We start from the raw sequence: 16,694 nt of genomic DNA, 5'->3' as shown, positions 1-16,694 counted from the left end.
TTCTTGGATGTCAAATCAGCCTTTGACGTGGTACAGCATGACATTATACTAGATAAATTACTAGACTCAAATATTCCTGCTTTCCTATGGCTGGTAATTAAAGATCTATATTCCAATCTGACAACAAAAGTACAATGGCAAGGCGATCTTAGTGAAAAATTTTCGGTCCACCAAGGTGTACAAAATATTTGTACAAGATCTACTCTTAGAACTAGAAAGAAACTCTTTAGGTTTAAATACTGGAAATATTTTTGTCGGTACTCCTACTTGCACTGATGACATGGCTTTTATTGAAACAAATAGAGACAATCTCCAAATTATGCTTGAAACGTTTCGGAAAGATATACTAATCAACATCACTACAAAATTCATCCTACAAAAACAAAAATTGTCACATGTGGAAAGGTTACAAACGCTGATTGGACTCTATACGATACTTCGGTTACAGTATCAAAAGAAGCAACTCATTTAGGTATAACTATAGAAGCTAGAAAAAGGAAGGAGAAATAAATGTGGCAAATAGAATAAAGCTCGCAAGACGACATCTGTACGCATTAATGGGCTCTGGGGTGCATGGAACAAATGGCTTAGATCCAGAACATCTTATAAAATCTACAACACATATGTTCTACCAAGACTCCTATATGGTTTGGAAGCCATTCCTCTAAATAAGACCAATATAACGCAGCTGGAATCTTTTCATAGAAAGAATTTAAGACATTTTCAATCTCTTCCTTAACGCACGGCTATAGCTGCAATATATCTTTTGATTGGTGGACTGCAAAGAAGCTGAACTTCACAAAAAGCAATTGTCTTTTCTCCATAATTTACTTTCTTCAAATGTTCAAAGAGTTAATGATATCATCATCAGACAAATGTCGGTTAACTATGATAACCCGAACAGCTTTTTTTCAACAATTCGAGAAATCCTATTAAAGTATGGACTGCCTCCGATTCATCTTTTTCAAGAATCTCTCCCTTCAAAATTTAAATGGAAATCTCTTGTAACAAAGCATCTGAACACATACTGGCAAAATACATTAAGGGACGATGCTGAATCTGAATGAACTCTAAAATATATGGAAACTAAACATCTTCTTATTGGCAAAAATCTCAGTGTGGACTATATTTGACAAGACAAAAGCCGAAGTTCGGAAAGCTATTATTAAAGCTAGAATAGTTTCAGGAACATTTATACTGAATTCTGATCGAGCGAAATTTAATCAATTACCTTCACCAGTTTGCCAACTATCATCTACGCTAGTCAAGGGTTAGAGAGTGAAAGTGGGTCGTAACCCTTGGCTAGCGAAGATGGCCAACTATGTAATCTTTCTGAGGAAAATATCTCTCATTGTCTCCTGGAGTGTCCACTATTATCAAATGCTAGAATTACATACTTTGAACCAATCATTTAAGAAAACCATGTAACTCATGTTTCAATATAGATATAGTGTACCTTGTCTTCTTGAGGACTGCAGCCTTGTGAAATTGCACATTGTAAATGTGGTTAAGCGTGTCGTTCTTGTGCTTGAAACAAAAAGTATCGTATTTTATTTTAATGTCTAAATCGTGTCTAATGCACATTAAAAAAAATGATAACATTAAATAAAATTTTGTTTTTAATTCAATTGTTTTAATTCTTATTCTTAAACGAAAGTTTCTCGTGAATTTGTAATTGATAATTTTCTAAAATGGGACAAACATTGAAAAGATTAAGTTTTCAAAGCTTACTAAGGAGACAATATTTTGTCATTTGAGTACCGACTGGTGCTTATATATGTAGTGGTCTTGGTGTTTTGTTACGTACACACGTTAAAAGTCATACTTAACAATATTTGGCTGAGTAAGATACTTGATCAAAGATGATAGTTTTAATATACATATCCTTCTACGTGTTTTATTGTTTGTATGATAAGTTTCAAATATCAAGTTTTTCTTCGTTTATATTCTGTACATTTACAACCCAAAATCAAGTAAATATTGGCCTCCTTATCTCATGTTTTCATTACTGTATACACGAACACTTTCGGGGTATTTTATGTGTGTTATTGCAGTTGCTTGTTTAAAACTCAAAGGGTATTCAAACTCATAAATCGATGAAAAACTGACAACGCTATGGCGGATAATGAAAAGACACAGAACAGTCGACAAAAACACAAACCGACTGAGCCAAAAAATCAAATAAATTTCTTTGACAAGAAATAAAGTTAATTATCTAATTACATCCACTTCGTTTGCGCTTTTAGTTGTCTCATCAGCAGTCATAAAATATCTCCTTTTTTAAATAGATAGGTAAGAGTGAGTTGTAGTCCGTTTATTTTTGTTAATTATTCAATGACTTTACTGAATAGATTTGGAAACACGTTTATTATTTGTAGTACATTTTAGAAACAGCTGAAGTTACCCGCCTTGAATGTGTTCATTTCAATTATTTTGAAATATTTAAAATATAAAAACTGTTTTACCCTATTAAACAAATAAATTCAATAGAGTGATTAAATATGTATATTCAAATGATAGTAACAAATCAACTAGTTCCTTCTCAAAAGTTAAATTGCAAGAATAAGAAATAAGAGATACCGCAACTTGCACTATTTTCAGTTAGATAAAATGATTCATTTCAATGTGTGCAGTGCGCTCATACCTAATGAAGGAAACTGAAGGTTTGTGCGCCAACCTAACCAAAGTTCTGGTAGGCAGTAGTGTTCTCGCCAATGGACTGTCAATATGTACAGCGGAGAACACATTATTGCTTTAACCGTGCACCTCTACATGGTGTATTTTCTTACGGGTTTGAAATGGCCTTAAAGAATTTACTTTGGAATGGATTTCTCCCTATCTATCTGCTTAATCCTCCCTTTGTCTTCTCTCAATCTGTCTTTTTTCTCTCAATCTCTTTTTTCTCTCAATTTGTCTTTTTCCTCTCAATCTGTCTTTTTCTCCTAATCTTTCTTTATTTCTCTCTTTCTATCACTATACTGTCAGAGAATGGGTAGGTGTGTGCGTGAGAGAGTGACAGTGCGTGATAATGACAGAGTGTGTGTGTAAGTGAATGAGTGAGTGTAAGTGAATGAGTGATCGTAAGTGAACGAGTGAGTGTAAGTGAACGAGTGAGTGAGTGTATGAGAGTGAGTGACTGTTAGTGAGTGAATGAGTGAGTGAGTGAGAGAGTGTAAGTGAATGAGTAAGTGAGTGAGTGAGTGTATGCGAATGAGTGAGTGAATGTACTGAGTGTAAGAGAGTGAGTGAGTGAATGACTGAGAGTGAGTGAGTGTGTGTGTGTGTGACAGTCTGTGTGAGAGTGAAAGTGAGTGTGTGTGCATGTGTGAGACAGTGTAAGTGTGAGAGTGGGAAGGAATGTATGAGAGAGAGAATGTGAGCGAGAGTGTGTGTGTGTGAGAGGGAGTGTGAGAGGGAGTGTATGAGAGAGAGTATGAGAGAGACAGTGAGTGTATGAGAGAGAGCGTATGAAAGAGAGTGTATGAGAGGGAGAGTATGAGAGAGAGAGTATTTGTGGGAGTGAGTGTGTGTGTGTGTGTGTGAGAGAGAGAAAGAGTGAGAGACGGAGTCTTTGTGAGAAAGAGATTGTGTGTGAGAGAGAGAGAATGTGAGAGTGTTAGTATGTGTGTGTGTGTGAGAGAGAGTGAGAGAGAGTGAGAGAGAGAGTGTGTGTGTGTGAAAGAAAAAATTTGAGAGAGAGAATGTGTGTGTGTGAAAGAATGAGAGTGTGTGTGAGAGCGTAAGAGGGTAAGAGAAAGTATTAGGTGAATGACAAATGGAGTAAGTGAACCGACTGCCATGGGTGACATGTTTTTTAAACTTTGTTCGTTTATTGGCATTTATTTGGACTCACAAAGAGACATTTTAAACAACCGAACAGGTCGTCAATTTTTTTACTTGTATTAACTCGTCAATCGGCTTATTATATTTAACCCGGAAATTTTATTTAACATTTTGTTTTAAATATATAAAGAGAAACCGAAGAAAAAAGTTTAAAAAAAAAATGAAAAATACTACTGAACCTATTAGCTTAACCTTATAGTAGTTGCCCTTGAATATTTCTACGGGATTTTAATATAAAAAAAAATGTCGGTATCTGTATTATAATACTAAATAGAACATAATTGTATTCAATATGCATCTGTGATAAGTTTTATCATTTAACACATAAGGTTCTGAAATAAAGTTTATCAAGTAGACCTTAAAACTTTAGGCAGACCATTACTTAAAACTTTGGCTAACCCCATTCTACTACATTCCGAGGAAGACAGAATTGGCAATTCGTATTTTTGTATTTTTTTCACTGTACCTTTTCTGTCTTTTTCTTCTATTATAAATGGTTCACTTACAAGTTGTTGACTAATTCTAGAAGAGATGATTATATATCCAAGGCCTATATGTTACTCAACATACAACAGCTGAAGTCTGGCATAGTGTCTTTCAATCCAAATCAAACATTATCAGGCTAATGAAAGACTGCAGGCATTTTTCACAAACACTAAGAGACGGCAAGATAATGAACACGATAGAAGCCAAAACTAGGGAGATGTGCTATAAACTTTATATTTAGCGCTTAAAGTTGCTTGAGGCAATGGATGGTTGACGGTCTGATTTAACCGTTGGACAATAACTTAAAATATATCCACCATATGTTCTTTCACTAAATAATTCAAAATTTGGTGACTATGTGGAACGCATCTATCCAATCGAGCTAGAGATAAAGGATACTACAGATACAGTTAAGTCGGCCCCCTATCTTGACTGACATCTAGAAATTGACAATGAGGGTCGGTTGAAAACAAAACTTTACGACAAAAGAGATGATTTCAGCTTTCCAATTGTGAACTTTCCATTTCTAAGTAGCAACATTCCAGCAGCACCTGCATACGGGGTATATATCTCCCAATTGATACGATATTCCCGTGCTTGCATTTCCTATCATGATTTTCTTGATAGAGGGTTGCTGCTCACAAGGAAGCTATTGAACCAAGAGTTCCAAATGGTGAAGTTGAAATCATCCCTTCGTAAATTTTACGGACGCCATCACGAGTTGGTTGACCGTTATGGAATAACCGTATCACAAATGATATCGGATATGTTCCTTACGTCGTAACTACAATCCCCCTCCCTTTCCTGAATGTGACCTACTGAATTAGACTATTTACCGGATTTGTTATCACATAAGCAACACGACGGGCGCCGCATGTGGAGCAGGATCTGCTTACCCTTCCGGAGCACCTGAGATCACCCCTAGTTTTTTGGTGGGGTTCGTGTTGTTTATTCTTTAGTTTTCTATGTTGTGTCGTATGTGCTGTTGTTTGTTTGTCTTTTTCATTTTTAGCCATGGCGTTGTCAGTTTGTTTTAGATTTATGAGTTTGACTGTCCCTTTGGTATCTTTCGTCCCTCTTTTAATATGTAAATATCACTTTTACTTGTAGACAATCCTTTCCAATTATTTTATGTCTACCTGTGCGAATTTCAAACGCGCAATTTTACACCAGTACTTAAAACCTTCAATCCTTTATGGGTGGATTTTACATAGATAAATAAAATCGTATAATATAAGCAAAATGAGGATGTTAAATTTGATGTATGCCTTTTTGTGCTTCTTCGTTACATTTGTTGTTTTTATAGTGATTAAGATGATAACACAATGTTGACTGCTGTACCCCTATTTTTGACATTTTTACCTATTGTGTCTGTTTGTTTTGTTCACGCATCGTTGACAATATAATGGAATTTGATGCGACTGTCATACAAGTGAGAGGTTTAGCTAGCTATAAAACCAGGTTCAATCCACCATTTTCTACATAAGAAAATGCCTGTACCAAGTCAAGAATATGACAGTTGTTGTCCATTCGTTTGATGTGTTTGGACTTTTGATTTTGCCATTTGATTTGGGACTTTCCTTTTTAAATTTTCCTTGGAGTTCAGTATATTGTGTTTTTACTTTTTACACGAGTTATTATACTGAAAGTAGAAAAATGCTTGTTTTGGGCCCTTTTTGGGCCCCTAATTCCTAAACGGTTGGAACCATCATCCCCAAAATCAATCCGAACTTTCCCTTTGTGGTATTGAACCATCTTATAAAAAACTACAATTTATAGGATTTTTAAATATAAAGAACGTCAAATACCTTTCGGGATTTAAAAGATTTTCAACTAGTGATTTTAGAAAATCTTTGTTGGGGGGGGGATTTACAAACTTATTAATCTTACTGATTTACTGTAACATATAAAAGTAGACAATAGAAGCTACGGCAAAAGCCAGAATTGGTAGCATCAACGTATACTACCAGGATTTATGGTGTGGGTTCGGTACCGTTGAAAGTGTTTTAGATAATACAGGTGGCGCTTTGTTTATGTAGCAACAAGATGGCGGAAACTGAATTTAAGATTTGATTGCATTCAATCAGAACATGTACCAGAATGCCCAAGGGAAATGTAAATTTTCACTTCAAATTTACTTAATAACTCATTTTTGTCAAAATCAAATGAAATGAAGAAATCAAATGGGGTATACATGTACGTCAATGCGACTGCATTCTAGCAACACTCAAATATTCAAAAGCAATACATGAATTAATTTTTATAGTACCCTATCTCGTACCATTCCAAACTCGTGACAGTGTCAACTCGTACCTCTAAAAACAAACTCATACCAATGCAAACTCTTACCACGGTAAGTTCTTACCATTGTCAACTTGTACCTTCTTCTTCTTGTCTCTGTATAAGCATCCTTTATAAGGATCACCACCATGATTATGGCGTATAAAGGAAGCATTTGGAGCCTGTATCGGTACAGATTAATGTGAGCATTTGCCTTCCCAATTCCCCAGCCAGGCCGTGACAGGTCTTATTACCAGAAAGTTAACCTTCCCTAAACATAAGGGTAACATGAATGACCGAATAACACTTAAAATTTTAATATTATCACATATTGGTGACTTTTGAACATTGATTTAAGAATTGAATGCTTCTTTTTGTAAATTTATTGGGGTGTAAAAGTGTTGACGGAAGTACATTTTGTATGAAGCGCGGAAGCGCTTCATTCTAAAAATGTGCGCACGGTCAACGCTTTTACAACCCTATAAAGTAAAAAAGAAAAAAGAAGCATTCAATACTTATAATTACATTTTTTAGCTATGATCATGAAAACACGAATTTTATATATTTTTTTATTTAATTCACCTGTGCACTTTATTGTTGGACCACGTGTTATCATGAGTGAAAAGTTGTATTGAGCATTGCAACTGCTTACGGAATAACACGTGATGTGCAGTTAGCCAATCAGAATAAAGTATTATAATGAAACATACATCTAATGTAATTATTATTAAATAATAATGTATTATCAATGTATTTTATAACTTGAAAATGATTTACAAAAAGCAGATAAGTTCATAAAGATAATTTTGAATTTAGTGTGTACATCGAACATGGTGGCCATTGAGATTTCTGTGGTCGCCAAATTCGATGTACACACTAAATTTTAAAAGTTTTTTATGAACTTATCTGCTTTCTGTAAAACATTTATAAGTTATAAAATACATCGATAATATACTATCATACTATTCATTAATAATCAATGTTTAAAAAGTCACCAATATGTGCTAATATTGAATTCCAAGTGTTATTCGGTCTTTACAAGTGTTATTCGGTCATTCGAGGTACCGCCAAACATAATACAATATAACAAAATAAAACATACCAAGTCACACACTCACCTGATTCGCTCAGTCCTCAAAGTATAAAAAGTGTATTTTTCTATGTATCAAATATCCTTTTTTTTAAATATCTGTGTGTTTTAAATGGGAAAGGGTCACCCCGGATGCCCCACAAATGCCTTGGCAAAATACGTCTATTATTTGAATACATTCAAAACTTATTTGAATATGCATTCAAATGGTGTGTAAATGAGGAATTATACATTGTACATGTATATATACCAAGTTTAACTCTTTTCATGATTGTTCATTGGCATGGACATAACCTTGTTAAACCATGGGAGACAATAATGTGTTTACATCATGTTATTAAAGACAATGCTTAAGTTCTAAGTTTTACTTTAGGGGTCCCAACCCTTATAGAGCATTTCTAAACTATCCTAAACCTAAAATCTTACCCTTACCCATACCTAACCGTAACACTAGCCCTAACCATAAAACATAACCCTAACCTAAAACATTCCCTAACCTAACCATTACCATGAATGGTTGAACCCTACCCTTAAAGTAAAAGAAGGCCCATTGATTTTTCTAATACAGTGTGTACCTGTAACGTTGTTTTTTATGTGACGTCATAGTAAATACTTTCAAATTAAATTCCTCTGTAAAAGACAATAATGATAGTACATTCAGTACAATAAATTGAATAAAACATAGCTGAGAGGGTTATAGAGCAGATTGTTAACATTGTTTCCTCGGGGTACCAATCTGCTCTATCACCCTCTCAGCTACATGTATGTGTTATTTATATAGTATCAACTGAAATCAAAAGTCAATAATTGTATAATGTTGAGTATAAACTCTACAATAAGTAAGTCCTTTTTTGAATAAATGAAACTGACTTTATACATACATAAAGTTTATTAATATTATGAACAACCAAACAAGACAAATTACATGTATGCAAACATAAATTGGGAAAAGTGTTTAAAACCCACAATAAATAAAAAAAAAATATCAAATCATTCACATATACAATAAGCTGATAATGCATATTTTGTAAGATGTGTAGAAGGACTTCATATAGAATTATAAAAAGAAGCATTCAATTCATATAAATACCTTTAAACTCTGTAGACATATATTTGTACATAAGCACAATGAATTCAGAATGACTATCTTTTTTTGAATCATTTTTACATGTTTTAGTAGGATTCTCTACACAACTTATAAAGAAAAAAAAATTGAAACATTAGTCTACATAAAATTGAGAATGGAAATGGGGAATGTGTCAAAGAGACAACAACAGACAAAAGCAGAAGGTCATCAACATGTCTTCAATGCAGCGAGAAATTCCCACACCCAGAGGCGTCCTTCACCTGGCCTCTAAAAAATATATATACATTGTATATGTATGTCAAAACAGTCATGTGTGCTTATGTATGTCTACAGAGTTGTTTGACCAATATTTTCCTCAAATGTACATTTATACACTTACAGAATAAAAACAATATAATTTTATTTATGTATGAAATTTGTAGGTGATTACTGAATTCTCTTAACAATTCAAACCATTATTTCATATGACCCTGTATACATGTACATGTAGTGTATACATACAATGTATTGCCCTGTAGATCCCAGGTTTTTGCCAACTCTAGTTTGGATGCACATAAAGCCAACATCTTCGGTATAGTTATCATGAATTTCTCATATTGTTTGTGTTGCATTGGTCATTTTATGTTTTAGAAGTGCTGGCCTTATGCAAAGCCACCAACCTTTCTCACCCTGTCTAAGAACTAGTATTCATTTAAATGTATTACTGTAACAGTCTTTTTTTCTTTTCAGATGTTAGAATGATTAGAAAGAAGCTATAAAGATATACCTTTAAAGTTCAGATTAAATTACTTGCCAACATGCCACCAAGAGGAAGAGGAGGTGGGGACATTGTATTGGATAATGATGTCAGCTTTCCACTTGAGCGTCTTTTTGACCACAGAAACTTGGACCATCTTCCTCGAGAAAATCGTTTGGATCAGTTTGAAAAAAGAGACCTGGCCCATGTCAAGCATTATAAAGCTGCGGTTAAGATATTTGGGGGTCCACTTAGTAGGAAGAGAGTTATTCAGGCTCCTCCTATGGAAACTCCCATGAAACACAGACTAGGAGTTTATTTAAACAAAAAAGAACCACCTCCACCAATAAAGTTATGTTCAGAAATGAAATCAAAACAATTAATGATAGATGAAAATGCTGATGCCATTGCAGCAGGGAAAAAGGCAGTTGCTGAAGAGGACTCTTATAAGAAATGGATTGCAGATCGTCAAAAATTTAGACATGATTTAGACAATATGGGACTAAATGCAGAATGGCTGAGAAGGAAAACAAATAAAACTGAATTAGAAAAACGTGTCTATAGAAAAATGGTAGAAGAAGCAAAACCTAAGCCAATCATTCCAGAACCAATTATTGAAAAAGTGTTAGAAGCTATGATCTCTATTGTGCCCTCAGTAAAGATTCCATCACCGCTAGGTGTGCGAATTCTAGAACAACATTTACGTAAAAATCAGATACGTCTTATAGACCTGTTTGTAATGGTTGATAGAGATAAGAACTGGAGAATTTCTAGAGAAGAGTTTAAGCAGGCTATAAGAGAGGTAACGAGTCTAATTGCATTTTATGTTGATCATGTTTCAATCTGTATACTACATGTACAGAAACACTGAATTATGATAATGTATTTTATATGACATACCATTTACATTATATACATGTACTACAAATGAATATACAGTATGGATTTTGACTATGTGACATTAGATCTCAATGGATGAAAAAATTACAATTTTCAACAGAAGTTGCAGAACATATTCAAAATTATTTCATTCCCCTATTTTGTTGCAGAAAAATCTTCTCTTAATTGTCCTGTTAACATTATCGACTTTTCCTGTCAGAAGGTACCTGGGTTGCTACCATCAAGAGATTTCTCAACACCTGTGACTATCTGTTTCTGGCATTAGTTCTTACTCTTTGAACATTTAATACAATTTATTTTAATTATTTTGTAGCTCATTTTGTTCCTTTATGTTTAGAAAGAACAATCCTGAAAATTAAAAATCCATCTGGTTTTCTAACAATTTACTTTATTTGTACATACATCTAACTTGTAAACTACTAAATGAGATACATTTTGTACATGCTTTATATAAGAGTATGTTATTTTTTCAGTCAAAAGTAACAATGTCGGAGTCTCTTCTAGAAGATATGATTCTTTCATTAGATAGTAACTTTGACAATTATTTAGACTACAAGGAACTGGCAGAAGGACTGAACATGTGGCGAAAGGAGAGAAGAGAAAATAGAAGAAAGGCATTATCAAGGGAGTCTACTAACTTATCTCAGAAATCTGAAACAAGTAATTATAAGCTATATACTTAACATTAGTTGCCATTGCTTTTAAGGAAAGTTGCTGTAAAAAAAAATCAACATAGTTTGCTCATTTATTAGCAACAAAAATGTGCATGTTGTTAAAAAGACTTTTAACATGTTTAATGTTGTGTTCCCTTCTTTCCATTTAGTTAACAGTTATAAGTATCTCTTGAAAAAAGTGAATAGACCTTTGTTATTTAATTTTAATTTCAATATGTTGCTAACCATTTCTGCTGTGTATAAGTTGAGAATCTAGATTAATGTAAAGCACAAATATGTACACATACACACTCATATGCACAATGTTTGCAGACACAAACATTTTAGAGTTCAATGTAATTTTTAAAAGTCGAAATTTCCAAACAAAAGAGGTCTTACAATTAGAAAAGAAAAAGAAAAAAGAATAAAAAACTACTGTTTTTTTTGTTGATAGCATGTACATGTAGGATAAGCAGCACAATGTACCACCTTATTAATTTAATTATTTTGAGAATATAATTGCTGTAAATAAATTCTGTATGGGCAAAGTGATGGACAAAAAAAAAATGCATTTTGCAGGAGTGGTGATAACTACTGGTAAATTAGTAATATGTGTTTTTTGTTTCACTTTTGTGAGTTGTAATACATGTACATGTATTATCCAAAATATGAAAATAATTAATTATATACATATGATTTACAAATGTTATTTAACAGTTTCTGCTACACCCCAGTCATTGGAAGAACTGTATGATGAGCCTGATTATCTTGAACTTATGAAGGAAGGAAAGATGACATCTGCTTTATCAAGACATCAAGATACTAGTGAGGAAGACATTTATGGGGACCCTGAATTGGCAAAGAGTAAGGAATCGCCCAAATCATCCAAAGGCTCTCTTCGAGGATCTGCCAAAGGGAGGATAGATTCAGGAATAAGTAAGACATCTGGCAAATCTTCTAGGAAGTCTGTTGGCATTGACAGAGAACCATCAGAAGAAAATATAGTCATAGGTGAAGGTGATTTGAAGGACAGTGCTGAATCAGAGGTTAAAGTTCGCATTGGTTCTGCTAAAAGAAGTGCTAGTAGAGTTAGTGGAAGTAGCAGGGCTTCTACACCACAATATTTAGAGGTTCCCGAACAGGATCTCAAACCTGATAGAATGATTTTATCTTCAGAGGAGGCTATGGTAGACCTGAGAAAGAGGGACAGAGAGGCATTAAAGAACTCTACCAGACAGGGTGTAAGATATTTTCTACAATTGCAATGTCATTTAATCCAGTTGTTGGAGAAAATTAGCGACTGTGAATGTATTTATTTTCATTGGTACTTATTTTCAAGAATATTTGATTTCTTGATTTTGCAGAAGTCTGCATACATGTACAAGTTACCAATAAAATCAATGAAAATTTGTAACCCACTTTGAAAAAGTTACTTTATAGTAATGAACCTACAGTATGATTTTTATTTACAAACAACAAGACTAGTATTTATTCTTAAGAATTAGCATAGAAATATAATAAATAGAAAAAAATAACCTTGTAAATGAAATTGAAAGGCATGGTGGGTCTTTTTTCAAACTATCAAAATTCATAGCAGAAGTCTCAAAATAAATGAATCTAGTGGTTTTAAAAGTAAGCAAGAGTACAATCTAGCTTTACTTCTCTTTCATCAGCGAATAAACAGTCAGTGTTATATTTAGATGCAGTGTACATGTTATTGCAGGTATTTAAATTTTAAATATAAATTCTATTTTTCCTAGTCACCTAAAGTAAGGTTACCTGCACCAGGTGTAATCAAGGTGGGAGACAAAGCTATAGATGACCATTCAATGAGGTCGACGTTGAAGGGAGAAACAGCAGACATGGTCAATAAGTTTAGAGAGTTAAAGCTTAGAGAGTATTGTGATATAACCAAGCTCTGTAAATTAAATGGAATAATTCTAAGTGAAAGACTACTAGAAAAAGGTAAGTGTCTGTATGCTTCAATTAATACATATTTAGGTTATTTAGAAAAACAATAAAACACTAGAGTTGTCTCTCTTTTTACAAAAAACATCTGTTTGTTAATCATGGTTTCCTTCAGCTTTATTCAGACCTGACATACAAATAGGGGCATTTAACTCATTTTTTTTGGCACAAGAAAACTGGTTTGATGAGAACTCCTTCAAATTTGAAGAAAGGGCCTCAGTAGCCAAGTGGGTTTAGTAGTCGAACTACTGTATCATTATTATGTCATCACAGAGGTTGTGAGTTCAAATCCTGCATGTGGCAGGTGCTTTCAACTCCAATGTTAATTGACCAGGATTATTAGTTTTCCTACCAAAGGTGGTGTTCTCAGTGGTGACTCTGATTTCCTCCATGAAATAGTACAATAGTGCTGAATGTGGCATTAACACTCAATTAAACAAACAATCAATCATTCAATCAAATTTCAGTGGACACTTGTTATAGGTGAATAGATTTTAATAAATGGTTTTTGTTTCAGTTTTACTTTACCCACCTGATAGACCTCATCATGAAATTCACCGAAACGTAAAAACACCCGCTGATCCTTTACTATCCAGTCACTATGCTGAACCAAAAAAGAGGCCAAGGACACCTATAGAGGTCAAACACAAGGATAAGGTCAAGAGGTCAAAGAGTGGTAAACTAATGTTTGACAGTAGACATAGATATCCACAAAAATCCAATGTTGCTTCTTCAGGAACCAAAGAAAATCTATCTACAGGAAGAGCTGTTATCAGAAGTAAAGTCGATTGTTGGATGACGTTTGAGGAGTATGAAAGATTAACAAGGTATTTGCTCCTCAACTTCATACTTTATTTTGCCTTTTTAACTTTTTTTATTCCAGCGTTAATGATGAGTCTTTTGTAGACAAAACACGCTTCTGGCGCAAATTCAAAGTTTTAATCATGGTATCTATGATGAGTTTATTTAAAAGAAACCTCATGCACATTTATATCTTTTTATCTACTCAGTTAAAACCTTGTTGTTTGGAAATTGGTTTTGTCATAAAGTCTGATCAGTCTAGGTTTATTTGTCAGTTCCAAGGCCAGGATGTATATGCTCATTTAGAACGCACCTTGTGGCACCATTTAATTTGAATATTTATAAATAGTGCTTAGTTTATGCATCTCTGTAAATTTAAGGAAATTCAGTATGATTGCCAATTAGACAGCAAATAACAAGGAAGTGAACAACTTCAGTCCGATCTAGGCTAGGCCTGGTTAGAAAATTTCAGTCAATCATTTAAGGCATTATGATTTTGTAATATGGTATAGATCATTTGAACACATTGAAATTTGAATCTTCTAATACCTTTTAAATATGCATCCCCTCTACCAACTACATGTTTTGGGTAAATAAAATGTGTATGATACTTGACCAGATATGGTAGTGATTATATCAATGATATTAATTATAAAATTTTATTTCAGACATTTAGAAACAAGATACCAGCAACTTCATGGTAGTATAGACACTAATGCCTTCTGGCCTGGTCACTTACTGGACAAAGTACGACTCTGTATGCCTCCTTATGATAAGCCACATCCTTCATTGAACAGCTCTAATGCTCTGTTTAGGGATGTTGGTATAAACAGGAGAAGCCATGTTGTTCCTATTAGGGAGAACTCAGCATGGCCTGTAAATGAGTATGGTTTTGTTCAGAATGGAATATATGATCCCTATGCCAGAAAATATTAATTATGTAAACATTTGTAATAAAACACAAAATAAAATGTTATTTAATGGATTAAAGCACATAATGCATTTTGCTGATAAGTGTTTTTTCTTTAAGGTTAAAAGTTTTACTGTGCTTATTTTGCTTTACACCTTCAACCATATTTTTGCAATGGTTGTTTTTAAATCAAATTGTAGTTTATAAATTTATTTTTAGCCCATGATAAACAATCTGAAAGGACAAAGCCTCTTTCTTGCATAAGCACAGCATACTGTAAAGAAAAAATAATGGTGTTTAAAGTTCAAAATACATGTTTGAATTTTATGTAAAGTTATTCTTATTAATGCTTGTATGGATACTATTTACCTACTCTTAGATAAGTATAATTGAAAACATTCATGGTAAAACAGATTTTTTTTTATTTGAAGTACGTGTATAAAAACCATTAGATTTAAGTCAACTTCTTAAACAAAAATGCTATTCTTCTTACAAGAGTTAGCGAGAGTCAGTGAATTTCAATATTCTTTATTTTGTAGTAGTTAAATTTCATATTTGATTCTGTGACCATTAGTTCCAAATCTGTGATACATATGATTGTAATGTATAATTGATTTAAATTTTCTAATATTTATACATTTTTTTCAAACAAAATTATTTTGATAGTCATATTATATAGAAAAAAAGTTAAGCTAATATTTGATACCATATTTTTTCAAATGTTTATACTTTTGAAGTCAATAATTTTGCCTGGTATGTTGATGCATGAACATTTTGGTATTTTTTTGTTATTCAATTCATTTGTTTCATAATCTAAACACTGGATAATTATCAAAGAAATAGAAACAATTTAAAAAATAAAAAAATGAATAAAATTTAAAAGAAATACTTACTAATGTAAATGACACCTGGGTCCTCGGTCATAAAACTTTACTCAGAACTTGGAGTACAAAATTAGTGCTCGAAACACCAAAGTATTTTGATTGGTTGATTTTCGAGTCTGAGTACGCAAATCGTGCTCGAAAGTTTTATGACCGCAAGACCTGCACTTTTTGATGACATAAATTGCATTGGAGGTTTGGAAGATACTAAGATTTTGCTTAAAAACTAAATTAGTTTTACTGACTTTTTTTTACCATGAAGTATTTACAATTTGTTTTTCTTCAATGGATGCTTTAACTAATGTCCAGGATTTTATTATTAATGAGAAGTTTTTTTTTTTTATTAAAATGCTTTGCTTTCAGGAATAAGTAATAAGCTATTTGATCAAAAAGATTTCTTTAAGTAAATGCATTTCTAATATCAGACCTGAAACCTTTTTCACTTGTCCAGTTAGTTTGTATAAGTGTCATGATGGGGTTTCTTTATTCCGTATTTTAGTTACTACTTTCCTCTGTTCTTTCTGTATTTCCCCTTTATTCTCATATAAATCTCTATTCTTTATATTTTAGCACCACATACTTATGTTTTCTATATTTTTCCCTATTTTTCTCTTTATTTTATTGCCCTTGTGATTCTTCATTTCTACTCATTCCCTATTCTGTAAACCCCATGCAGACCCTCTTGTATGGGACTGATATAAGCCATAACAAAATTATATTTTTAGAAATATCTCTGTGAAATTTTTCTATCAGCAGTCCTTGTATTATTTGAACTGTGATATTTGAATATAATTAAGTTTCAAGAATTTTGTTATTATATTTTAAAATAAAATATATGAAATTTCTCTTGTATTTATTAATGCTGAACATTGAATCTGTTCTGTGTTTTCTTGTTTTTCGTACAGTAATAATCTGGGTTGCATTTCATACTCAAATTAAAGTTATAATAATATTCCTTGTTTTAAGCTGCACCACATTGTACAATGCAGGAAAGTACAACCTTCAATTTACATTTACTCAACTGCCGGTTACCATATCTATATAAATAGGGTGCAAACA

The 16,694-nt window shown here is 33.0% G+C and overlaps 1 protein-coding gene across 1 annotated transcript; it reads left to right on the top strand.

Moving 5' to 3' along the window:
• Window positions 1-6,311: 6,311 nt before the first annotated feature.
• On the top strand, window positions 6,312-16,480 carry LOC139512545 (EF-hand calcium-binding domain-containing protein 12-like). The gene is made up of 7 exons (XM_071300234.1): window positions 6,312-6,444; window positions 9,516-10,324; window positions 10,896-11,082; window positions 11,793-12,316; window positions 12,836-13,040; window positions 13,561-13,870; window positions 14,513-16,480. Exons 2-7 carry the CDS (start codon window positions 9,584-9,586, stop codon window positions 14,778-14,780), a joined length of 2,235 nt encoding a protein of 744 aa, XP_071156335.1. The 5' UTR covers window positions 6,312-6,444; window positions 9,516-9,583; the 3' UTR covers window positions 14,781-16,480.
• The last annotated feature ends 214 nt before the right edge of the window (window positions 16,481-16,694 follow it).

Source organism: Mytilus edulis, chromosome 1 (genome assembly GCF_963676685.1).
Source record: "Mytilus edulis chromosome 1, xbMytEdul2.2, whole genome shotgun sequence".
NCBI lineage: Eukaryota > Metazoa > Mollusca > Bivalvia > Mytilida > Mytilidae > Mytilus > Mytilus edulis.
The sequence above is the reverse complement of the archived record's forward strand: the minus strand, read 5'-3'. Positions and strand labels throughout refer to the sequence as shown.